Source organism: Sturnira hondurensis, unplaced genomic scaffold, assembly GCF_014824575.4.
Source record: "Sturnira hondurensis isolate 20B ecotype Veracruz unplaced genomic scaffold, ASM1482457v3 Scaffold0009944, whole genome shotgun sequence".
NCBI lineage: Eukaryota > Metazoa > Chordata > Mammalia > Chiroptera > Phyllostomidae > Sturnira > Sturnira hondurensis.
The window spans coordinates 19278-45468 of NW_028082575.1; the positions used below are offsets into that span (position 1 = coordinate 19278).

The 26191-nt window shown below is 51.8% G+C and overlaps 1 protein-coding gene across 1 annotated transcript; it reads right to left on the reverse strand.

Moving 5' to 3' along the window:
- Nucleotides 1-10297: 10297 nt before the first annotated feature.
- Nucleotides 10298-24888, reverse strand: LOC118995231 (acid-sensing ion channel 2). Its single transcript, XM_037058184.1, has 7 exons — nucleotides 24743-24888; nucleotides 22572-22628; nucleotides 20545-20698; nucleotides 18023-18114; nucleotides 14681-14760; nucleotides 13131-13199; nucleotides 10298-11208 (listed from the first exon to the last, which is right to left on the reverse strand). The coding sequence occupies exons 1-7, from the start codon at nucleotides 24846-24848 to the stop codon at nucleotides 11107-11109; spliced, it is 660 nt and encodes a 219-aa protein (XP_036914079.1). The 5' UTR covers nucleotides 24849-24888; the 3' UTR covers nucleotides 10298-11106.
- Nucleotides 24889-26191: the final 1303 nt, after the last annotated feature.

The following is a 26191-nucleotide window of genomic DNA, read 5'->3' on the forward strand; positions in this document are numbered from 1 at the left end:
GAGAACCCTGCAAGTACTGAACTGCTGACTGAGGTGTGGTCGGTGACACCCAGGGAGAAGAGGGGCTGTGAGGCTGACCACCCATCCCTGTTAACCCACCATCTCCAAATGCCCCTGGTCACACCAGAAGGGTGGCTGAGTGTCCACAGTTGGTGAGACAGGCCAGTTTCCTTCCACTGCTGGTTGGTGTCAGGCCGCTCCCATTCCCACTGTGTCCCTCGCCGGCTTTTGGTCCTGCAGCCCAGTGGAGCTCTTGCCTTGAAGTCAAGGTGATGAGAAAACTTGAGGGCTGCTCACACAATGGACAGTGATGAGGGACCAGCTTCTTGCTGCAGCTGGGGGTTGGAGGGGGGTAAACTACTAATGGATTCATTCTCATCAAGTTATATGTAGGGANCAGGTGAATGGGGGATGGATGTGGCAGGGGGATGTGTCATGTAAAGGGGGCATCGTGTCCACAGAGGCAGCGTGATGTAAGAAAAGAGCATCGGACTGGACCCCAGGACTCAGGCCTTTGCGCTGGCCCCTGAGTGAACTGGAGCATGTCACTCTGTCACCCCACTGGGGAAATAAGGAGGCTATGTAGATGGCCATTGTTGAGGGCCATTCTGTTCCTTTCTGACTTCTTCTAGGCAGTTCTGTGCTATGTGACACCGTTTCCCTTTCTCCCTTTTCCTTGCTAACCCCTTTGCTCTCCTCACTTCTGGTTTAGAGCGCCAGCCTCCTTCCTGCTCTTCTCTGAGCAGGGGCTGGAGGCTGCAGCTGACTGGCCTCCCCTCTCCCCCCTCTGCACCCTCAGGGAGGCCTGGAGGCGTCACTGCCAGGGCCAGGACCTCAGCGACTGGGTGGATGGCTGCGACTTCTAGGGTCCTGTCTGGATGGACCAGGCCAGGCCCTGCTGGTGGGGAGATGTGTTTTGGGTCCTGCCCCAGGCAGGAAGACAAGCCAACTAATAAAGAATTGTTTGACGTGTGTTTCTCAGCTATCACTGAGTTTTCAGGGGGCTTGTTGGAGCCCGAGCCTCTCAGGGTTTCCTCACCTGTGCACCTAGTAGGGCCTCAGGTAGGCTCCAAAACACCCTCCATGGAAGGCGGGCCTCCTTTCCTGGGGGTGGGGTTGTGGGGGGTTCAGTGACTCCCTGAGCACACCCGGAAGAGTTTCCTAGACTCTACCTGAATGTAGGTTTGCCAGGTTTAGCAAAATAACCAAACAACAAAAAGTAAACAATGATAACAAATACAGGATGCTCAAGTTATATTTGAATTTTGGATACACAACAAATAAATTTTAGTCTGAGTATGTCCCATATTTGCATTAAAAAATGATTTGTTACGTACCTGAAATTCACACTTACCTGAGTGTGCCACATTTTATATGGCAATCTTCCTGAGCTTGGTGTCTGAACCTCTGTCTTGTTTGAGAGGGCTCTTACTTTCTGTGACTCTGGTCCCAGGAGGTGGCCACAGTGCCTTGTCCCTCTGGCTGGTGACTGCTCACACACTGCCAGCTGTCAAGGGGTGCTGCCCAGTGACTGGGTACAACCACCGGGGACTTGGGATGGAACTCTCACCCTGCTGTCCTGTGTCATCTAGCAGCAGGACATTCAGGTGCCACTGATAGTGATAGTGGCTGTCACATCCCTGGGTAAGGAAGCTGCCATTTGTCCTGCTGCCCACTGCTGGGAGGCTGGAGTGTGGGGTGTAGGGCTGGGGCAGCCCCCAGGCAGCCAGCAGGTGTTCTCCACCCGCCTCAGTGTGTGGGAAGCTCAGAAGCACAGCACCAGCTCCCACTGACTGGAGTTCAGCACCCCAGGTCCCTTGGGAGGGACTGAGTGTCAAGAGGAAGGGGGACCGAAGCCCAGGGTCACTGTGGGTGTGGTGGCAAGAGCAGCACTGAGGTGATGTCCAAGAGGCTGAGCCCTGAGTCATCGCAGATCCAGGCCTCAGAGAACCCTGCAAGTACTGAACTGCTGACTGAGGTGTGGTCGGTGACACCCAGGGAGAAGAGGTGCTGTGAGGCTGACCACCCATCCCTGTTAACCCACCATCTCCAAATGCCCCTGGTCACACCAGAGAGGTGGCTGAGTCTCCACAGTTGGTGAGACAGGCCAGTTTCCTTCCACTGCTGGTTGGTGTCAGGCGGCTCCCATTCCCACTGTGTCCCTCGCCGGCTTTTGGTCCTGCAGCCCAGTGGAGCTCTTGCCTTGAAGTCAAGGTGATGAGAGAACTTGAGGGCTGCTCACACAATGGACAGTGATGAGGGACCAGCTTCTTGCTGCAGTTGGAGGTTGGAGGGGGGTAAACTGCTAATGGATTCATTCTCATCAAGTTATATGTAGGGAGATACATCTCTTTAATATTAAAGCAAACCTGTGTGCCTGCCATGTGCTGTGCCTTATCTAACTTAGACCCTAGAACAACAACCGTGGTTGGAGGTAGCATTTTTATCCCCATCCTACAGATGAGGAAATAGGCTCAGAGGATATGTTTGCACCCAGGTCAGAATAATCCTATGTGTGCTCTTAGTCACTAAGAGGTGGCTGTTGGGTCACCTGCAGTCTTTTCTCTCACCTGGGCAGACTCTCATGACCCACCATCGCTGTATAATTTGTACCCTCTACTTCAACTTCACATTGGACTTCTATTGCCTGTGACCACCCGATGGCTCCACTAGGTCCCAGCAGCAGGTGGAATGAGGTCTTTTGAATTACAGGGAGAGTTGTGAAAAAATCTTGGAGGCTCTGGGCTGACATGATAACCTCAGAGCCCCTGTAGTGGTGCTGGGCAGGGGTCAGGCCTGGACAAGACGTCCTGGGGACCTGGAGTGGGTGGTTGACCAGGAGAAGGTGGGGATGGAAGCCATACATCCAGGGAGTGTGCCCTGAATGCTGGGGTGAGCTGAATGTACTCTAAGGTGGGTTGAGCTGGATAGTGTCTGTTGCCCACCAGTCACTTGTTATTGGGCTTCTTTAATTTGGATGTAATTCCATGTGAAAGGAGGCCATGACATGATGTCTGAATCACACTAAAGACAAATGTCCCATAATTGTGATATCAGGCAAGTGGGCCATTTCCTTAGAGTCATGGTGTGGAGAACAGCTTCAAGGAGTCTGGATTCTAAATTTCCCATTCCAAGGCATCCCTCACAGCCATTACCAAGAGGGTTTTTTTGTCTGTTTTTAAACAAAAAGCATCATTGCAGTTCTCAGAAATGAGTGAGAGGTCAACAATGGTTCTAGCCTAGGGCACAGCGGCAGCCAGAGGGTTTCCTGCTGGCCTTTCCTCGGGCCGTGGGCTCAGTGGTGTCTCATTCCTCAGGAACCAGGCCACAGGGATGTTTGCAAAGTGAGGTTGCACTTAACTTTCTCCACGTGCTGGTCTCCTCAGCTCTGCAACTCACCACACACATGAGATAGTTTTGTGAAACCACAGCTCCCAGGTTCTCTGTTCATGTGCAGTTTCTGCTCATTCATTCATTTTGCCATGCTAATGCACAAACTGCAGCAGGTGCCCAAGTTTAAAAAAAATTACGTGAGTAAAAACTCAGGTCAAATCCTGTCTGTCCTTTCCCTCCCCCCTGTAAGTGGGAACATGGCAGGGTCACTACGCCACGCTAGGAGAAGCCCCCTGGCTGCTCCTGTGGTGCTGTGGCGGGTCCTCCTGGAGGAGAGTTAATATTCTTGGCACCAGGGCGGCTCTCCCAGCATCTGTGAGCCCCTTGGGGCCCGCAGACAGGTTCTGGGGCTCCACGACCCTCCTCAAATTGTGTGCAATTTATGTCTATGTATGTGACCCTGTGCATTGTGTCCTGGGGAGAAAGTTCACAGTTGTCACCTCATTTTGAATCCAAACAAGTGATCCAAACAAGGTCAAGGATAATGTTTTACAGAAAGGAAGAAGAAAAGATAGAAAGTATATAACTTAATGCATCTGATGTCATAATGACTCTGAAAACTAGGCACCATCATATCCATCATATACATGGGAAGCAGAGATTTCTAAGCAGCCAGTAAAATCTTTGCTCCGATACCGGACCCCGTTCTCAATTTAGACTCATAAACTATTAGTGTTGGGATGTACCAAAGAGATTTTCTGTCCATTTCTCACCCTCTCACCTTTGACAGAGGAGGAAACCGGGGCCTACAGAAATGGACTAAATTGTCCAAAGTGTTATGGTCAATTTACAACTGAAATAGGTTAGAAATGCAGTTTTTGACTCTCTGTCCCAAGCCTTTGCCAACCCATTGCCCATGCACAGCTTGTGAGTGTAGGTCTCGCTGAATGCTAAGGTTCATTAGTAAAAGACTCTCCTCCTCTCCCCTGTTCTCAACCTAGGTGGTTTCCATGGACCTGCTTTAGGGTCCCCAGTGACCTCATGGCCCCAAACACACTCAACCTCCAGGCCTTCAGAAAATACAAATGCAGGCACAAACTGACTCCTTGTGTCAGGAATCTCCAGTGCGCAGGGAGAAGCTATTGGCCAATTTAGTCAACCCTTGGCTTGGGAAGTATCTTCCTAGACACTTGGAGCTCAGAGGAAGGAACTTGGAGGACTTTAGCTGTTTACACCCTCATGTGTGGGGACATGGCCCTTCATCCTCTGGCACCTGTCTCTATGAGACCTATGACCTGTCTCTCATAGGTCATTTTGGACACTCCTTTTGGGCTCCTATGCTTGCATCCCCTGGATCTCTGTGAAGTCCCTGAATGGTGCCTTGTCTGTGCTCCCTGTCCCCCAGGCTTTGCATATTTTGCTGCCTCACTCTCTTTCCACAAAACTTTGATTCATTTTCCCTAGTCACCTCTTTACCTGTCAATATTCCCTGCTCAGGAGATCAATTTCTTGAGGGCAGGTGTCCAGCGCATAATAGGTAGATGATTAGTAGGAGTGGCATAAATGGCCAACATGGGTTCTTCTTGTGTCTCCCCTTCCTTCATGGCCCTGCTGCCTTCCCACCTATACCTGGAAGCTTGATCTGTGTGGCTTTGGGTCTGCCTGGCTACGCCTGGATCTGAGCTAGTGACACACCCCTGGAGGAAGCAAATCCCTGGTCTCTTGAGCTTCTCTTGCTTCCCTGTAACTGGGGAGCATGTTCATGGGTGCTTTCTGGAGGCCCTTACCTCTGCCCTGAGCTCAGTTCTCAGAATTGAAACAAAATCTCTGTGCTTGTGGATGAAAAGCTCCCAGGTTTGTCTCTGGGCTCAGGCAGACGGAGGTGAGCAGGTGAGCTTTACCTGAGAGAAGAGCTACCCACCTAGGGCATACCTGTGGGCTGGGCTTATCTCTGACTTCCTTTTTCCCATCTCATCAACCACCTTTTGCTAGATGTCCGGTGTGGACCCTTTCTCACTAGGTGTGCTTATGGTGAAGGCTCTTACAAAAATAGCTGCAAGCTGGAAAGGGGAAAATAAAACTCTGGCCTCTCTCTGACAAAATAACAAAGCAATGGCATGTGAGCAGTCAGCTTCATCTTGGGTTGACTACTCACAGAAATGCTTGGTCTTTTCTCTCTCCCTAACTGCAGCAGACTCCATGTGCCATTATTTTATTGATTGATTGATTGATTGATCTCACCCTCTGAGGTCACTGATAATCCAACCTTGTGGTTTGGGCTTGTGATTGTTTCAGACCCCTGGCCTTGGTGTCATTGTTTGGGTCAGTGTCGAAAATGTGACATATCCCCATGTCTTCTCTGTCTACCAACCTCTCCATGTCTCCACTAAGGAGATGATCACACACATGGTTATTTGTTTGAAATGAAGGTAAGAACTCCTCTCCCCACTCCCAGGAGTTTAGGAGACAACTATGACTTTGGTTAAGAACCAATCAATAATAATCAATATTTGGCAATTGACTTGCTGTCCCGAGTTTACTGCCTGTTCCCCCTTTGAACAGGTTAAGTTTGTAGACCTGTTCCAACATGAACAAAGCCAGAATCCCCTGATCGGAAGGAGCCCGTGTATATGTGAGGCCAGAAGCAATCCAAACCCATTAGCCTAGTCTTTGCTCCATCTCAGTGTGATTTGATGTTGGTTGTTTGTTTTGAAGGGGAAGCCAGAAATCCAATGAAGCAGTTTGGATTGCAACTTAATCTATAAATTTTAAAAAATATTTGAAACTTGAAAGAGGACTTCCGGCCAACATGGAGGCATAGGTAGACACACTGTGCCTCCTCGCACAACCAAAAGAAGGATAACAACAAATTTAAAAACAAAAAACAACCAGAACTACCAGAAAATTGAACTGTATGGAAGTCTGACAGCCAAGGAGTTAAAGAAGAAACATTCATTCAGACTGGTAAGAGGGGTGGAGATAGGCAGCCAACTGGAAAGGACTCTCAGCAAGGCAACAGCTGGAGGACTGGGTGAGGCGGCCGCTGGTGGACAGGGTGGTCCCACATTTCCATGTGGATAAACCTGGAGGAACAACTAGGGAGTAAGACAGACCATGCAACCCAGGTTCCAGTTCTGAGAAATAAAGCCTCAAAGCCTCTGACTGAAAACACATGTGGGGGTTGAGGTGGCAGCATGAGAAACTCCCAGCCTCACAGGAGAGTTCTTTGTGGAGACCCACAAGGTCCCAAAATGTACACAAACCCACTCACCTAAGAATCAGCATCAGAAGACTCCAATTTGATTGTGGGTAGCTGGGGAAGTGACTGAAAACCAGCAGAAAGCTGAACAAGTGGCCTTGTTCCCTCCTGGATCACTCCCCCACATATAGCATCACAAGGCAGGTATGTGGTTGCCCTGCCCTGGCGACCACCTAAGGCCACACCCCTTACTATGTAACAGGTACGCTGAGACCATAAAAAAAAGACCCAAATGAAAGAACAAATCAAAGCTCCAGAAAAAAATACAACTAAGCAACAAAGAGATAGCTAATCTATCAGATGCACAGTTCAAAAACACTGGTTATCAAGATGCTCCAGGCACTCACTGGGTACTTCAACAACATAAAAAAAATCTAGGCAGCAATGAAGGTTGCATTATGTGAAATAAAGAAAAATCTACAGGGAACAACAGTGATGGGAAGGAAACCAGGACTCAGATCAATGGTTTGGAACAGAAGAAAGAAAGAAATATTCAACCAGAAGAGAATAAAGAAAAAATAATTTTAAAAAATGAGGAGAGGCTTAGGAACCTCCACGACATCTTTAAATGTTCCAACACCTGAATCATAGGGGTACCAGAAGGAGAAGAGGAAGAGCAAGAAATCGAAAACTTATTTGAACAAATAATGAAGGAGAACTTCCCCAATCTGGCAAAGGAAATAGACTTCCAGGAAATCCAGGAATCTCAGAGAGTCCCAAAGAATTTGGACCTAAGGAGGAACACACCAAGGCACATCATAATTACATTACCCAAGATTAAAGAGAAGGAGAGAATCTTAAAAGCAGCAAGAGAAAAGGAGACCGTTACCTATAAAGGAGTTCCCATTAGACTCTCAGGTGATTTCTCAAAAGAAACCTTACAGGCAAGAAGGGGCCGAAAAGAAGTATTCAAAGTCCTGAAAGGCAAGGACCTACATATGCGATTACTCTATCCAGCAAAGCTTTCATTTATAATAGAAGGACATATAAAGTGCTTCCCATATAAGGTCAAGTTAAAGAAGTTCACCATCACCCAGCCCTTATTATATGAACTGTTAAAAGGACTTATCTAAGAAAAAGGAGACAAAAATATGAACAGTAAAATGACAACAAACTCATAGCTACTAACAACTGAATCTAAAAAACAAAAACCAAAAAACAAAAACAAACTAAGCAAACAACTAGTACAGGAACAGAATCACAGAAATGGAGAACACATGGAGGGTTCAGTGGGGGAGTGGAAGGGAGAGAGAGGGAGAAAAGGAACAGAGAATAAATAGCATAAATGGTAGGTAGAAAATAGACAGGGGGAGGTTAAGAATAGTACAAGAAATGTAGAAGCCAAAGAACTTATATGTGCAACCCATGGACTTGAACTAAAATTGGGGAATGCCGGTGGGAGGGGGGTGTACAGGGCAGAGGGGAATAAAGGGGGAAATGGAACAACTGTAATAGCATAATCAATAAAATATATTAAAAATGTGTGAAACTCCTAAACTGGAATAAGGTAGAGCACCCCAATAGTCTCCAAACTCACTGAATAGACATTTTATTTGGTTCCTATCCCTGATGGAAACCTCTGAGGACACTCTCTGCTCTTTCCAGCCTGGTGTCATGAGAAGTGAGTTTGTCTGGGGAGACAGATTTCTGGGCTCTGGCAAAGTCTGGAAAAATGATCGCTGTCAGTCCTTCTCACTTTAAGTGGATTTACAAATGGAACTGCAAGCTGGGGAGCATGGGGATATACCTTGGCGCTGCCACTAACTTACTGCGTGACCCTAGGCAAGTCTCTTTTCTCCCCTTTTGGGGCTGCCCATTTGGAAAATGAGAACAGTAGGCTAGAAGATCCAAAGAGCCTGTGGTAGGAGAATAATGGTCCCCAAAGATGTCCACACCCTAACTCGGGAACCAGTGAATGTTGCTTCACGTAGTAAAATGGACTTTGAAGATGTGATGAAGTTAATAACCTTGAGATGCCCTGGATTATTGGGTGGGCACAGTCTAATAGCAAGGTCCTTGACAAATGGAAGAGGGAAGCAGGAGAGGATCTGAGTTAGAGGGAGATATGACTACAGGGCATTGTTGTATGATGTGAGAGGGATTCGACCTGCCATTGCTGGCTTTGACCAAAGAGGAAGAAACCATGAGCCAAGGGAGGTGGGTGGCCTTTAGAACCTGTAGAGGGGAGGAAAGGATGCCTTCCTTAGAGCTTTCGGGAGGAACCCAGCCCTCCTGACTCATTGGTGTTAGCCCAGGGAGACTGGTGCCAGACGTCGGGCCTCCAGCACTATATGATAATATATGAGTAGATGTGTTGTTTTAAGCCAGTAAATTTGTCATAATTTGTTATGGAGGCAACAGGAAATGAGAATAGTGCTCCTTCCTGCAACTCTCCATTGTTTTTAAGAATTTGAACCCAGATTTTCCAACAGGCTAGGGCAACCTCAGCTGAGAGGAGACATCACAGGGACTTTGGTCCCAACTGCCTCCTGGTTGTCCCTGGTGTTGCCACCTCCCAGCCATCGACTGTACGTGAGTGTGGCTGGTTTGACTTGTCCCACTGGGCAGTGGAGGAGTGCTGTCATAGCACCCTGAGTCTGAAGGGACTTCTAGAGGTCATCTGTGAAGACACAGGCAAGGCGTTGTATTATCTCCATTCTCACACTGAAGGAACTGAGCCCAGAAAGTTGTAGGGTCTCATCCATCGCCAGGCAGCTCCTGAGAGAAGAAGTCATGGCACTGGGCTCCTAACTCCTGATGTGGGGTTCTTTTCACATTGAGGATATACCTCTCCCATGTTTTAGTGGGTTAGGCAGGAGGTGGGGTGGGGAGAGAGAGAGAGAGAGAGAGAGAGAGAGAGAGAGAGAGAAGGGCAGAGCAGGTCTCAGAGAAGGGCAGAGCAGGGCTCAGAACCTCAGACCTCTGGTCTAGCCAGTGCCTCTGTGCATCTGTGCATGAGCAGAAGGCACAAACCACAAGTGACCCGTCTTCCCGGCTTTAGGGGATACTCTGAGTTGGGGGTGATGGGGGGGAGAATCTGTCCCTATGAAATAGCACCGTGCATCGAGGACACGTGCCTGATTCTGACTGAACAGCAAGCTCTCTTTTGCTACAGAGGAGCTTGAAAGAACAGGTGTTCCCCACCCCCCAGCAAAGGCACCTCTCACTTCCTTTCCCATCTGGACATCTTCTCAGGTGTCATGGGGAGCAAGGCAGAATGCAAATGTAACCTCTGCAGGGACAAGAAGGTCTGTGCCACAGGGTGAAGGAGGGAGGTGCAGAGGGTGCTGAAGCTCTGGTGTGTGGGAGGGAGGCCACGCAGGGGGCTGTGTCCAGCCCAAGTTCGCTGAAGGGGTCAGGAGGAGTCAGGACGGAGATGGAAGAGCAGAGGGGTGTGAAGGCCTCCTTTGTGGTTTTCAGGTCCGGGCAGGTCTCTACCCCCTTTTTCAGGCCATGGTCTGGGCAGTGTCATTCGGACCGTAGGCTGCAACCTGTCAATGGGTCATGAAGTCATTTACGAGGCTGTGATCAGTAGTTTGTACAGATTGAGAACAGAATATAGTATGTGTGCATTTTGTAAAGGTAAGTGTGGTTGCATAAAACTTTGTGTAATCTGTGGTTTTTCGACCTGGGCGGTCTGGCTCTTTCTGAAGCCCTCTGGGAGAGAGGTGTGCAGGTGTGCGGAGGCAGGACACCCAGCCACTTCCACAAGACCAGCTTTTAATGTGACCATGAGTGGAAGCACGAATAAATAAATGCTGGGGAGATGGAAAAACCAACCAAACCTCAGAACATCAAACCCAAACATCAGGAAACAAAACGGATCTCTGACAGACAATAAAAGCCCCCCAAAGAAACAGAGTCGGACCGTACAAGCCATGTCACAGGGAGGCAGGACGATGCGGGCACCGTGGATGAGTGCTGGAGCCACCCAGGCCACCAGGGGCGCTGGGACGGGAGAGGGTGGCCCCAGGCACCCCGTGGGCCAGCTCGGGGAGGGCAGGGGGCTGTGTGGGCAGGTTGAGAACCTTCACAAACTACATGAGGACTGGACGTAGTCGACAGTTCTGCGGTCTCCCCCTCAACTGTGCAATTGTGATTCCAACGAGGTCTCTCGGTGACTTTGGGGCTGGGACCTGGCCCCACTGCACAGCCGCAGAGTGGCCACAGGAAGCCACACGGAGGACTGTCTCGTACGGAGGCAGATGTGGAGGCCGCGCCGTGAGAGGTCTGAGCATGCAGGTGCTTTATACATCTGGCAGTGAGATGTGATGGCAGGTTGGTGCGTGGACGGTTCCCGAGTGTGACTCATTTCTCCTACGAGGGACGCACGGCGGGGCCCGAGGACGCGTCGCTTCAGACGTGGCCATAGCGAGGTTTTGGCAGAGAGTTTGCTACGTGTGCATAGGGGCTCTTGCTTCTTTCTGTCATCAGGGGCCATCCCGCCTGTGGTCTCCTGTCCCAGGTCTTGGGCCTCAAGGTCTGTCTGTGGGGTGCTGGTGGCCCGAGGGCTGTCAGCAGGCAATCTCCTCCAGGGTCCCCAAGGCTGTCTGCAGGGGCACGTTCACAGTGTGGCTGATGGTTTCGGAGTGGTTTGGCATCGTCTCACAAGTGCTCTGGAGCGGAGAAGAAGGTGGGTGTTTATATTAAAAAATTCATCAGGTGCCCCTAGCACCCTCAGGGACCCTGCTCCTCCCCTGTGGGCTCCCCCAGGGCACTGCTGCTCCTGCCTCAGACACCCCATGCACCGGTTTGCCATCTCAGGCCTGAGGCTGAATGGGCCTCCTGCCTTCAGAATCCTCACCTTTTCCCATCCAGATGCCCCTCACCCTGGGCAGGAAGGGGCTCTCTGGTGATGGGGTTTAGCAGCTGGCTTGACCTGCTCTCCCAGAGGTCGCCTGATGTACCACTGGAAGCTGCATCTGAGTGATGTCTAGCTTTGGGGCTGGATAGCCCATCCTACCCTTGTCCTCAGGGGGCCCCCTTGGGACCTACCTGGGGTGAGGAGGGGCAGCCTGTGGCTAGGACTGGGGCAGAGGGTGCCATTGCTGAGACCAAGCTATAAGGGCAGAGGCCTTCGGCAGCCAGAACCAGAGCTGGTCAAAGCTGCCCAAAGGACCTCTGAGGTTAGGCTGGCCACAGGGAAATACCATCCTGGGTCTCTGAGCAGGACGTGGCTGAGATGGCTGTGACTCTTCAAGGAGGTTCCCAGGCTGTCCTGGGCTGCTGCAGGGGGGAAGCTGGGAGGGATGGGAGCGGACAGACTGGCTGGGAGGCTGTGCCAAGACTTTGGAGAGATTTGATGAGGACAATACTGGGGGAGGGGGCAGGAGTGGAGGGGGAACCTATGACTGAGACCTTCTGAAGGCAGGAGAGAAGGTGGGGTTGGGGAAGGAGCCTGCACTTGCTGAGCCGGAACGATGAACCAGGCCATGCTGATGGCTTTCCAGGCAGGTCTCCCTTCGTCTGGGTGTCACCCCCTCACTGTGATGAGACAGATGCTCAGGGAGATAGTAGTTGTCCCCAGGCACACAGCTAAGAAGCGGGGACCTGGGACCCACGCTCGGTTCAGTCCAGAGCCTGGGCCCCTCCCACTCTGCCCCTCCTCAACAGCAGCAGTCTCTGCTCACAGAGGCTGCAGGAGCCTGAGAGAATCACTGTGAGATGTCGGGCCTGGGCGATGGGAAGGGCAGTGGTGTCTGGAGCAGAACTGGGAGCCAGGGACACCTGCCAAGGTGCTCCAGTGCAGGTGTCCCAGGGCAGAGCCCAGGGCAGAGCCTGGGAGTGACTGAGTCTGGGGAGGAGATGGACAGCCGTGTGAGGGCTACCCCTCTAGCTCCAGGAGAGCAAGGTAGGGCAGAAAAGAGGTTAGGGGAGCTCTGTGTCCAGTTCTGACATCACCAGCGGTGGGACCTGGCCTCTGGACCCCAACTGCCTCAAGTATGAAATGGAGATAAAAATAGACCTCTCTCTCCGGCGACCGCATGGCTGAAATGACCTGGTACTGTCCAGGCACCTAGCGTGCCTCTGACAGCATGCCTCTGACCACGTGCAGGATGACGGTGGCAGTCAGTGGTTATGGGGGTTTTGCTGGTCCAGGCATCACAGGGCCCTACACCCTGTGTCTCTCTCAAATGGAGTAGGGTACCGGGGACCTCCCTGCTCACAGTTTGCCACCCCAGGGAATAAAGGAACAGATCCACACTGAGCATCTCTGGTTCTCCCACAGCCATGAAATGGGAGTGGCCTCCTGGCCTGGGAGAAGCTGGACTGGGCCAACCAGGACCAATCCTTGGAAGCATCTCCTGGTATCCACTGCATCCATACCTTCCTGTCAGGCTTTGGGACCAGTCTCAGGGAGAGGCCCAAGGTTAAGCCTTGGGTCTGGGAGCTGACAGGGTGTCACATCCACGGGAAAGTGGGTGCTGAGGCACACCCCTCCTGCTCTGGTCCCAGTATCTGGTTTCCCGTTGCCTGTACAAACCAGAGCGGCAAATCGACCTACAGCCCACAAGCCACTCTTACCAGAGTGGCTTACCACATTCTCGTCGTGGCTCCCTTCATCCTCCTCTTTGCCAAGTAGGTCTAATAGCTTCTCTTTGATCAGCTGCAAGAAAGGCAGGGAGGGAGGGGTCAGGTTGAGGGGATGGTGCAAAGATAGAGAGACCTCCCTTCGTCTGACTCAGCTGGGGAACCACAGCAGCACAGTAACCTGGGCTGTGGCAGGGGTCCTGCCTGGCAGCCAGCTGTAGGAGCCCCTGCCCAATCTGTGGGCTGCACTGGGATTTGGGGGCAAGAGCTCGGGCTTGGAAGGAGGGCCTTGTCTCGCAGTGTGGGCCGCCTTTCCTGGTGGCTGGAGAGTGTGAATGGATGGTTTGTGCTGGCATGGCTGGACCCTGCCTGCCCTCAGGAGCAGCCTGGGAGCCCCTTCTGAGGCTGGGCCTGGGGGGCAAGATTGCCAATAACTTTCCAGGCCTGTCAATGTCATAGTTCACAAGATCAGGGCTTCCTTGAGGTTGGAACACTTTATTGTTAGCAGTAAGGAGTAGTGGTTAAATATGTTACCTGGTGCGATTCAACTTCCCTAACTTTGTACAGCTTCTCACAAACATTAACAAACAAAACAGAATAAAATCTGGCCATGGGATGTGGTTTGGGTTTGGGGAACAAGGTCACCATGCTGAGAGGCAGGGCGTGGGACTCCAGGGAGACAATGGGCCCTCCAGCCCTACAGGGAGCAAACTCTGGCCATTGCCAGCCTTCTCTGGGAGGCAGACCCTGCTTGTGGGCCCTGTTTGCTGGGCCGAGACTCGGTGGTCCTGGGCCTGTGCAGGCCTGGGCGTGCCCAAGGCCTTCTGGGGCCCCTGGAGCAGCTGGGTCTGGGGAGATACAGGCAGGAAGGCTGACAAGCCCCAGGTGCTCCCCACGCTGGAAGCTGCTGTCACCATTTGAGAAGCTTCCAGGTGCTTCATCCTGGTTGCCCCTTGAGGGAGGTATCTCCTCAGACTGTTGGCAGCCCAAAGCAGCAGGTGCACCCTTGCTCTTCTCAGAACTGAGAAAACTTGCTGGGAAGTGCCCCTCACCTCAATCTGCCTGAACACGAAGGTACCACTCAGGTGACCAGCCACCCAGAGGGCAGGTGTATGTGTGTGTGCTATACACATGTACATATGTTATGTGCATTTGTGAGTAGTATGTGTGAGTGTGGTATAAGTGTGTGTGGTGTGAGTGTGTGCACGCAGTATGAAAGTGTGGGTACAGATAGACCCATGTATGAGTCACCACATCCAGGCTTGCCATGGGAGGAGCTCAGAGCTGGCCTCAGGCCAGTCTCCTCTCCTCCTCATCACTTCTCCTCCCTCCCTGCTGGTGTAGACAGCCCACTGCTTTCCCCCCTGTAGGACTGAGGCTTCACCTCCCTTGCATCCATCCCTCCCCCATGCCTAGGACGTGGTGAGAGGCAATATTCATGGACAGGGAGGAGAATGAAGGCTCTGGTGGACGGAAGCTGTCTTCTCCCCCAGGCTTTGATTCTGGACGGTGAGACAGGATGAGGGACCCGCACGTGGTTCATTTCCCAAGTCTTACCTCATAAATATAATCAAAGAGCTCTAGTATTGTGAGGATACTAGCACCAATAAACAACCCCATCTGGCCACCAATATCACCTGGAGAGAGACAGAAAAGACCAAAGGTTTGGCTTTACTCATAACACATCTAGGAAGGGAGAACAGACCAAGAACTCAGAAACCAGACCTTCTGAATGGCTCCCCTCCATGGGGAGCCTGAGCTTGTAACAGGAGGGCCAGGCCTTTGACAAGTCCCTCCCTCAGCACACAGCTCTGAGACCTGATGGTCGGCAGCATCCGGCGAGGATGGGAGCCAACCTGAATGCTTAATGGGGGCTTTTAGAGTAGACCTCATAGGCTCACAGGGTTGCCAATTATATTTGAAACCACACTGATTGGGCCTTGTTTTGGCTCTGGGCTGGAACTAGAGATGAGACACGTGTGGTCCTCGCCCAGGTCACAGGTACAGTCTAGCCTGAGGCACACGTGTCAGGTGCCCTGGGTGTCTGGAGCAGTGTCATAAGAGGCTTCCACTTGCCTTCAATCATGACACGGCCTTGGGGGCCACTTTGGGGCGCCACTCCCACTTGGGATGAGGCCATTGCAAGCAGCTCCTATTTCCCTTATTGGAAAGTAAATACTCAATTTGGTCTCTTTCTAGAGCAGAAGTTCTTACCCTGGGGTGGATAGGCCCCCTTGACCCAAGTTATTCCAGACTGGTCTTCGGATCCCCCTGCATCCAACCCCTGGGAGACTTGTCATCAGTGTGGATACCTGGACCTACCCCGGCCCTACAAAACCAGAATCTCTGGGGTGGGGGTCTGGAGGTCAGGATTTATAAGTTCCCTAGGTGGTCCTTGGGCCCACCAAGTGTGAAAGCCACTCTCCTGTGGGAGCTTCAGATGCTCGGAGACCTCCCGAAATGGAGTGAAAGCGCTGTGTGTGTGCGCCTGGACATTTATAGTGGAAGAGCTCATACTTGAGAAGCTACTGTCCGATTCTCCAAGGGGTGGTGATCCCCCAGAAGCCCGAGGCCTTTGCCCCACTGTTCTCAGGGGCTCCAGGCTTGGAGTAGCCACCAGCTTGCTGCGTGGCTTTAGTAAGTCCGGACCTCTCAGCAGCTTTGCCTCAAATGACCCTAAATGGCAGAGATTGTTGGGAGTGGGGCTGGAGGCCTTGGGCCACAAAGTCCTTTCCGGCTGCGTGACTGGGCTGGGGAGAGTGCTGGGAATGGGGGGTGTGGGTGGGGGGGGGCTGCAGTCCTCCTGGAGATTCCAGCCTGACCTCTCGGTCTGAGAACTTTCTGGTGGGTAGGTACCTCTGCCCACTCCCACCCTGATTGTGACTGGGAGCAGCCCACAACCCCGTCCTGAACTAGCCGAGGTCCTGGGGAGGGGTTCTTCCTGGTGGGACTTGGCCCTGGGCTCAGACAGGCTCCCTTCATTCCTGTCTTCCCTCTCTGCTCACTCCAGTGTCCTCAGTGGAGGTTCACTGGGGAGTGTGCACTTGTGTGTGTACATGTCAGGTGTGAGTGTGTTTGTATGTGCATGAAGTGTGCCTGAGTGTGGGTATATGCCTGGGTGCTGTGTGTGTGCACAGTCTGTGCAGAAATAGGCAGTGCATCTGGCTACTGATGGCTTTATGTGGGTGGCTCTCTATGTGTGGGGCCGATGCACAGCATGTATGTGTGCGTGTGCTTTGTGGAGGTGGGCACAGTGTGTCTGTGTGTGTGTGTAGCATGAGGGAACTTTTGTGGGTGTGAGTGTGTGTGAAGGGGCAGTTGAATGTGATGAGTGTGAGTCTGCAGGCATGCAGTGTGTGTGCAGGCAGGTCTGTGCAGGTGCTCACTTGTGTGTGTGGCTCACCGTGGTGTGTGCGTGTGTGCACTGAGGGAGGGTGTGGGCTGTGTGGCAGTGAGATCTGGGTGTGGCTGGGACCGGCGGCTGAGGGATCACAAGTGCAGGCGCTCTTGTCACGAAGCCACAGATGGCAGTGTGCTTTTCTGAGCGGGCTATTCTGGGCGGGAGCGAGACGCTGGGCATGCTCATCCTCCAGTCTGATGCAGAGCCCAGGCCCTCCCTGCTCTGTGCGTGCGTGTGTGTATGAGTGTGACTGTGAGCTCATGTGGGGAGTGGGGCGACAGGGGGGAGGAAGCATGTCCTGAGGCCTCTTCAGGAAATAAAGGTGGCAGGAGCAGGTGAGAAGCCTACTTTTCCGGTGCACGGCCACTACCTTGGGCCCAGGGCACAAGCGTCTAGGTTTTGTCCCTTCTGGCCACAAGGGCCCCAGAGGCCTGAGTGACAGCCACCTTAACCTAGCTGGCACCCAGCTGTGGCCCAGCCCCCAGCCTCCAGTGGGAGGTGCAGGAAGGCCCAGATGGTGCCTTGAAACACCAGCTAGGTCCTGGGCCTCTGGCGTGAAGACTGTCCTGGTACCAGAAACGACTATTCATGGACCTTCTGGGAGCTGGGACTTTATCACATCTAACAGCCATGACCAACACATGAAGTGGGTTTTATTAGACCCATTTTACAGACGAGGGACCTGAGGGCCAGTGAGGAGAAGCCACTTGCCTACATTCTATAGCTGATCTTTCCTTTATGCTTGCAGGTAGAAGGTGCCTGTCCCTGCCCCCTCCTCGCCTTTCTCACCTGGTTCGGCTCCCAGAGGCCATAGCAACTGCACTTCTTTGCAAATCCTTTCCTGAGAGTGCGTGGGAGTTGGGAGGAGGGCAAGGGTCAGGTCTTGCTATTGTCCCTCCTCAGGCATCCTGTGAATTTTGTGTTGAGCTGGGGCAGGGTTGAAATGAACTTCCTGCCTCCATTATGTGCCTAACGGACCAGGGGAGCTGATGTGAACTGGGTGGGGGGCAGTCAGATTTACAGATATCTGGGGGCAAGGGAGGTCACCAGTTCTTCTCAGTGTAGCAATGTTGCTTTCCAGGAGGGGGCTCCGCTGGGGACCAGCCACAGCTCAGCCTTCCCTGGGCCTGATGGCTCTCTGTTCCTGCCACAGCCCCAAGGCTCTGACTCCACCCTGGGGGCAGAAGACCATGGACTCTAACAGGGCAGCTCTGGAAAGGCCCTGAAAGCCCTTCAGCCCACCTGCCTCCATGTGTTGATAGGGAAACTGAGGCAGAGACTGCAGCATGAACTGGCCTAACACCTGCACCCCATGAAGTTCTTCCCATTCTTGGACAGGGGTAGGGCAAGGATAGAGGGAACAGTCAGTGAGCATAAAGGCCAGACTCACCAGGGGGCTCGTATATCTCCACCTGCCTGCCTGCCGCCCACCCGCTGTGCCCCCTCCCTCTCACCTCCCGTGAGATGTGGACATTCGTGCAGCGGACACTCCAACTTACCAAGTAAGGCAGCAACTTCATACGCCTTCTTTTGTTCAATCGTCTCGTAATTGAGAGCCTCAAAAAATATATCCAGCACGAGGATGTTCTCTCTGCAGAGGGAATGTTCAGTACCACACATGGGTAGAACCACAGCATCCACAGGGGCCATCTAACACGGCGTTCCCTGGGACAGGTGGAGAAACTGAGGCCCCGGGAAGTGAAATGACTGGCTCTGAGTCTGAGCTGATTCGTGGCAAAGCAGGGACTTGGAACCAGGAGTCCTGACTCCCAGTCCAGTGCCTCTCCTGGGACTGGAGGCATGCAGCAGCGGCCCCTGGGCCCCAAGTCCCCTTCCCTCCACTCTCTGCGCGCTGTGCAGGAGTCCCACCTACCCTGCAGGTTCTTGGGCTTCCAGAGGGTCTGCCTGGTCCTTACCTGCAGGGGAGCTCAGGAGCCTCTTTTACTTATTCATTTGGATTTTTAAAATTGAGTTTATTGGGGTGATATTGGTCCACAGCACCACACAGGTTTTAAGTGTACAACTCAATAAAACAACATCTGAACACTGCACCGTGTGCCCATTGCCCAAAGCAAAGTCCTTCTGTCCCCATGAGTCCCCTCTTAGCCCACCTCCACCCACGCCCAGGGCTCTTTGCAGCCAATCACTCCTCCCTGCCCCTAACAGCTGCTGGTCTGCTCCATGCATCCATGCCTCTGTTTCTATTTTGTTGGCCACTTAATTTTGTTCATGAGATTCGTTAGATAAGCGAGATCTCACTCAGCTCTTGGTGAGGCTTGTCTGCCCTGGGTGACCTCCCCTGCCCACTCCTGACAGGGAGTCAGGAACTCCAGTCCCTGGAGTTCCTACTGGGCTTGACAGCAAGCTTCTCCTAGTGGGTGGCCCCGCCCTGGCATTGCCGTCAGCTGCCGGAGCCAGAGTGGCGTTTCAGGGTGGAAACCTATATCTGGCTGGGGTTGGGGTTCTGGCAGAAGCACTTTGGTTCCCTTTTGTTCCTTTAGGCAGCTGTGTTAATGAGATGCATCTTGGCAGGGGAGTCATTGCTGCCGGCAAATGCCTGCTAAGCGGCAGGACCTGGCATCTCCTGCAATCCTGCTCCTTCACTGTGGTTGACGATGCCCTCGATGCCTCCACCCTCACTTCACTGATGAACAGAAGCAGTTGGGTGTGTGGACTCTAGCCCCAGGCTGGGCTTTGGCGACTGTGTTGGCTGAAAGGGGTGGCTGGGGAGAGGGGAGCAGACCCCCCCCTCCCTGCAGGACTCTCCGAGGTGCCATTCCAAGTGCCCCCATCTCTTGCCTGGTTTATGGCAACTCCTCCTAACAGGTTCCCTTCTTCCCATCTGGCTTCATCGGCCCTCTAACTGCTGCCTGAGGGGTCTTTCTAAAACTGCCAAACTAATTCAAATTAAATAAAATTACAATTCAGTCCCCGAGTGGCTTAAGCTACGTTTAAAATGCTCAGTAGCCACGTGTGGCCAGGGGTTACCAGGTTGGACACCACAGATATAGAACATTTCTGTAGAATCACAGAAAGTTCTGTCCAAGAGCAGAGATCTAAAATACAAACTTGAGCCTGTCACTCATCTACCTGAAGCTCTTGAGTGGCTCCCTATTTTCTTAGGATAAAATCTATTCCCTGCTCACCCCTCGACCCCTGCCTCACACCCAGCTGGGACTCTGTTGCTCAGACACAGCCACCGGGTCCAGCTTTTGCTTGCAGTTCTTCTGTCTGTCCTGTGCTGAGGATCCCTCTGTGGAGCTCCTGCCTGGGCTGCCCTCTTCTCCTATGTCTTTCATTCATTTATTCTCTTAAAAGATATATTTGGAGCATCAAGCCTGTGCCAGACACTTCACAGCAGAGAACCAAAAAGAAAGGTTCCCACCTTGAGGCAGCTCTCAATCCAGTGAGTCGGGCAGGTGGTGCACACACACACACGTGAATGTAGAATTACACAGGGCATGAGTGTTCTAAAGAAAAACGTGAGTGCGTTGGGAAAAAATAATGGGAGGGGGTCTAATTTGGCAGTCAGAGGAGATGGCATTTAAATGGGGACCCGCGTAATGAAGGACTGGTTAGGGGAAGAGTGAGAGGAAAAGCATTCTTGGGAGAGGGAACAGAATGTGCAAGTCCTGCTTGGAAAACTTCTATGCATTATTTTTAAAAAGATTTTGATGCTTTCCTTGAACACGTCCTCATGCAAGGTGCAGTCATCCATCTCCCCATGTCCTTATTGCCTGTTCAGTCTTGGTAGCATTCAGTTGTACACTTGTCACCCCACAAAACTATAAGCTCCTTAAAGGCAGGGGCTGCACCTTAATCCTCTTTGTTTTCATATTCTGAGAGCTGAGCATAGTGCCCAGCACATAGTAGATGCCCAGTTAAAGTCTGCCAAATGAAACTAACTGCTTACCTTTGCCCTTTGTCTTCTCCCTCAATTGCCCCCCAATTTCCTCCTGACCCATATGCCCCTCCCAACTCCCCTCCCACCCTGCCCTGTCCACATGTTCCCTGAGCTTACGAGATATATTTTTCTGATTTGTTGAATTTCTTCTCGAGGTACTTGGCTGAGGTCTTGCTGGGGATCTTCACCATGGAGAGCTCTTTGCTGTAGCGGGTCAGGTTGCAGGGTGTCCTGCAGAGACAGTAATTACTGTCCTTTTCTGCCAGCAGACCTGCAGAGGAGAGGGAGGTGGGGCTGAGCCAGGTATGGGGACTGGGATCCCTGGGTGCAGAGTGGCCTGCCCAGCAGCAGAGAAAGGAGCAGGGAAGAGGTGCCCTCAGGGTGAGTGAGGGGTGGGGGGGATGAGGAGAGACGGGTGCCCGGCCTTTGCTTTAGGTTGAGGGTATGAGAGCTTATAAGAAAAGTGCTGGCTCTTTCTAGGTTACTCTCAGTTAGTCCTGTTTCCTTCTGCTTGTTTTACTGTTTTGTTGCCCTTTAAAAACTGTTGAAAAGCACCACTTTTGGAGAATAGGCTGCGATGTTGTCCAGGCCCCTTCAACTACCCAGGGCCTTCCTCTCTGCCCCTGGCCTCAGCGTTCTCACCCACAAAGCAGGCTGTTTATCAAAGGCACATGTGGGAGACCATTGCATCTGACACCCAGGGCTCTGCAGGATTGTCTCTGGGGCTCCCTCCCAGCCAGTGCCCACCTGCTCCCCCTGGGTTAGGACACAAGCAAAGGTTCACAATTAATTTTTTAAAATATTTTATTTGTTTATTTTTAGAGAGGGGAAGGGAGAGAGAAAGAGAGGAAGAGAAACATCAGTGTGTGGTTGCCTCTCATGCTCCCTGCCCCACTGGGGACCTGGTCTGCAACCCAGACATGTGCCCTGACTGGGGATCAAACCAGGGACCCATAGATTTGCTGGCCAACACTCAATCCACTGAGCCACACCAGCCAGGGCAGATTCACAATTCTTTTCCTCAGAGGCAAACTCCCTGCACCTGGATCTCCCTCTCCTCTCCTCTTCCTCGTAGGTGGTTGAAGACACCATTTCCCTCCCTCCCTCCCTGCTTCCTCTGTCTACTTCAGTGTTTCTGGCTCCCCATGGGTTTTGTGGAGTCTTCACTCCAAGGAGAGACTTCACCCACATTGAAAGCCACTTCCTGTTCTCTCATCCAGGCTTTCCCCCACTGGTCCTCCTGGATATGTTATTGCAGAGTTGCCCCCCGCCCCCACCCCGCCGTAAAATTTGAGTCTGTTTGGCCCTGGCTGGTGTAGCTCAGTAGATTGAATGCCAGCCTGCAAACCAAAAGGTCACCAGTTCAGTTCCCATTCAGGGTACATGCGTGAGTTGCAGGCCAGTTCCCTAGTAGAGGGTGCTCGAGAGGCAACCACACATTGATGTTTCGCTCCCTCTCTTTCTCCCTCCTTCCCCTCTGCCTAAAAATAAATAAATAAATAAAATCTTCAAAAAAAGAATTTGAGTTTGTATGATTTAAAAGTTCTCTCTGCTTGTCTTGATTGTAAAGCATTTCCCACATCTGGAGAGAGGCGGGTGTGTGGAGCGGGTCTAGCTTTAGGAGTGTAGCTTGTTGGTGGAATCTCTATCGCCTGGTTTGGGGTGGGGCAGGGAGGGTGGTGGCGGAGGGAACCAGCTGAGTTATTCCAACCCCAAAACACCAAGCAGGAGGAGGGGGAGTGCTCAGTGCCTTCCATTTGCACACGTGGAATGCACACACAGTGGGCCTGACCTCTTTCCTTTCCCCCACCTTCCTGGGCTCCACTGCTTTGGAGTAACCTTGGCCTCCCTATGTGAACCCCCAGGGTGTGTTAGGGGAAACACTGTCAAGCTCCCCGTTGAAACCCACTCCTCTCGCTCCTCCTCTCTGCCTCCTTTCTCGCCCCACGCCTTTTCCAGCCCTCATCCACTGTACCAGCTCCTTCCCTGCCCTGCTCTCCACCTCCCTCTCCTGCAGCCATGCCCCTCCGTCCAGCCTCTTCCCCCGACCCTTGTCCATTCCCCCTCCCGCCCAATCTCTCTCCCACACCCAGAAGATGTCCATCTCAGGCCCTCCCGTCACTCCACGTGTCCCCAGTACTGACCAAGAGCAGGCTCTGCACACTCCTTGTGCTGCTCAGGGGTACAGAAAGGCGCGTCCCCTGCAAAGGAGAAACACAGGGAGAGGTACTCAGGCAGCAACCCCTCCCCTCTGGGGCTGTGGGAAGGGAGTGCATCTCCTTACAGGCAGGGGCAGCAGTCTGCCAGTGGATAGTTGGAAGGGAGCCCTTGACCAGGGCAGCCTGGGGGCATGGGTGGGGGGCGGTTCTCATCTGCTTTGTGACCTTGGGCCAGTGGTAACAGGAACCTCACAGATTGCTGCACTGGTGATGGGTGAGAAAACCCTGATAGTTGGAAGTAGGTGGAGGCAGAAAGCACCCATGGAGCCCTAGGCAGGTGCTTATCACAGGGGCACCCTCTGAAGTAGGAAATACTGTATCCTGCCTTTCCAGGATACCAGCGTGGCAATGAGGGAGATGGGCTTTGAACCCAGGTCAGTGCGAGCCTGAGGTGGGGGCTCTTCCTACTGTACCACAGTGCTGTACGTGAGAAGGGCCGCTTTATAAGTTCCTCTTCGCTGTGCCCTGAATTCCACGTTAGTAAGTGAGAGGCCAGTCTCAGTGTCATGGGTGGAATGATGGGAATGTCCACTGCTTGCTGTTCGCTCAGGTTCCATGAGGCAAACCTCCCTGGCTGGTGACCCAGGCCAGGCAGTGGACAGGTAACATTAACTATTGTTCAGCTGTCATTTCCGGCATATCTTTGTGGGAATGCAGGACCTATTCTGTTTTCTTTTACCAAGTGCTAAAGTGGAAGTCTGCCAAGATGTCTTGTCTTTTATTTCTAAAAATTACTTTGTTATTTATTTTCAGAGACAGAGAGGAGAGGAGGGAGAAAGAAAGGGAGCGAAACATTGATGTGCAAGAGAAAATTCAATTGGTTGCCTCTCACCCATGCCCCAACCGGGGACCAACCCAGGTGTGTGCCCTGAGGGGGAATCAAATCAGTGGCTTTTCGCTTTGCTGGTCGATGCTCATCCCACCGAGCCAGGCCGCTCAGGGCACGACGTCCTTTCCTTCCCACACCCCCAAACACTGTGTTTTTCAAGGGCTGAGGGGCTGTTGTGCTCCCTTCTTTCCAACAATAACAATTTAATTGATACATTTTCCTTTTGCCCTGTCTTCTAGGCAGCTCAGAGGTTATTTTAAAGATCAATAATTATAATCTTAGATTACTGAATAAATTACTGATTACTAATGAAAAACTTCAAAATTTAGCTGTGAGGATGTTCATTTCAGCATTGGTTATATCAGAAAACAATTGAGGATGAACTAATGTCCAGTATAAGAATTTTGTTAAGTATACTTCAATAAAACATGTTATACACACTAGGTAGTAGCTGTTGAATATGATAATAAACTTCCTGGCACGTAGTAGGTCTTCAGTCAATGAGACTTTCGGTTCTTCTCCCCGTATGCTAACACAACCACTGACTTTTGCAGTTTAAATAACATTTTTACGGCCTAGCCGAATTTTATCCTCATAACAACTAATGTTTGTGTTTTAAGGATAATAAAGGTGAGAACGGAGAGGTTTAAAAACTTGGGCCAGGACTCACAGCAGGTGAGGGGAGGAACCTGAACTCGAAACCAAAGCCCCTGCCTCCAGCCCCAGTCATCCTTCCGTGATGCAACACCAAACTCCTCCTGCCCCGCTCAGCCCCAGCCCCTCTGCAAGGCTGCCTCTGGTGAGGGGGCTGCACGCACTGTTAGTCTGCATGCACACATTTACTTGCTGGCTGATGGACTTTGCCTCATTTGGAAGAGTGCTGGACATTTGGATGCAAGAAGGGAAATATCTGGATGAAAGCAACAAACATCTGGATGCGTGAACATGCACCACATCAGGAGGCAACAATCACAAGCATCCAGGTATCTGGACACAGCAAACAATTGGCCAACATATTGAACATTGGGAAGAATGGTTTCCAAATATGTGGACACTTCTGGATGCCAGGATGCCGTCTTGGTTGCTAGAATGGATGTTTCTATGTGCCCTCTAAATGTTTGGGTACCAAATAAGAGTTTCCCCAGAATGGCACCCCTTTGGATGCTCGCGGAGTTGGCAAAGTGTTTCCCATCAGGGTGAGAAATGCAAAGAAGGTCCCAGGTGGTCCCTGGTGGGGCCCTGCGGCCACCCCTCCCTTGGCACTGACCTGGCATGTGGACCATGCGGCAGTTGCAATTCTCCACGATGTAGCGGGTCTCACAGTCAATTCTACAGGCGGTGATACTGTAAACAGGAAAGAAGTCGAGTCCCATCTCTGAGGATCGGCACTCGCCCCATGGCGGGGGCAGGTATGTGAGCTGCAAGAAAGGAAGAAGGGGGAAGCAGTCAGCCTGGGAGGCTCAGCCTCGATGGATTCAGTGGCTCGTTCATTCACCTGTGCAATCAACGAACAATTATTGAGCGTCTACTACATGACAATCCAAACTCCATTGACCTCACATGCCTTCAACAGCTGGCTGTAACCCTAGTTTTCCTGTCTCATCTCTCAGAACCTTTCCAGAAACACTGATCTTCGCGGAGTGTTTTACACAGGCCACATGTCTTACCACCTCCACATATTATCATCTCCCATCCCTTGGAAGGACCCAGTTAAGTTCTACCCTTTTTACTTGGGACCCTGACCTGGACCTGGAGGATGAAACCCTGAGGAAGACTCAGGATGAAGTGGCCTTAGGCATAAACTGTGTTATTTAGGACCCTTGGCCCTGACTAGTCACACTGTGCACAAACTCTTTCGGGAAACGTGTCACTTATTCTCAGAGGTCCGATAACCATAAAATGTCCTCACAACTACGGTGCTTGCCTGCTGGGGATGAAGACAGTGGAGGATGAGGGAACTAATGGTTGCTGAGCACTCACTATGTGTTAAGCCCCAAGCCAAGTCCTTCATATACCCTTTTTTTTGAAGAATAGAAAATATAATAAAATGCACACATTTTCAGTGCACAGTTTGATAAATTCTGAAAAACTTGTGCACCTACGTAGCTACCACCTCAGTCAAGATATGACATTCTTTAATCCCCCTAGAAAGTTGCTTCCTGTCCCTCCCCATCAGCCCCCCACCCGCCCAGGCAGTCGCTGTGAGGGGTTCGTTCTGTCGCCTTTGGTTGGCTTTGCCTGCTCCCCCACTNTGCTGGGGATGAAGACGGTGGAGGATGAGGGAAGTAATGGTTGCTGAGCACTCACTATGTGTTAAGCCCCAAGCCAAGTCCTTCATATACCCCCCTTTTTTTAAGAATAGAAAATACAATAAAATGCACACATTTTCAGTGCACAGTTTGATAAATTCTGAAAAACGTGTGCACCTATGTAGCTACCACCTCAATCAAGATATGACATTCTTTAATCCCCCTAGAAAGTTGCTTCCTGTCCCTTCCGATCAGCCCCCCACCCGCCCAGGCCATCGCCATGAGGAGTTTGTTCTGTTGCCTTTGGTTGGCTTTGCCTGCTCCCCCACTTCACGCAGACGAAAACTTACACTGTGCTCTTCTGTGTCTGCCTCCTTTGGCTCAACAAAATGTCTATCACACGAGGCAAACTTCACAACAAAGATATTGCACGAGATAAAGGGGGGTTTTCACACTGATAACAGGAC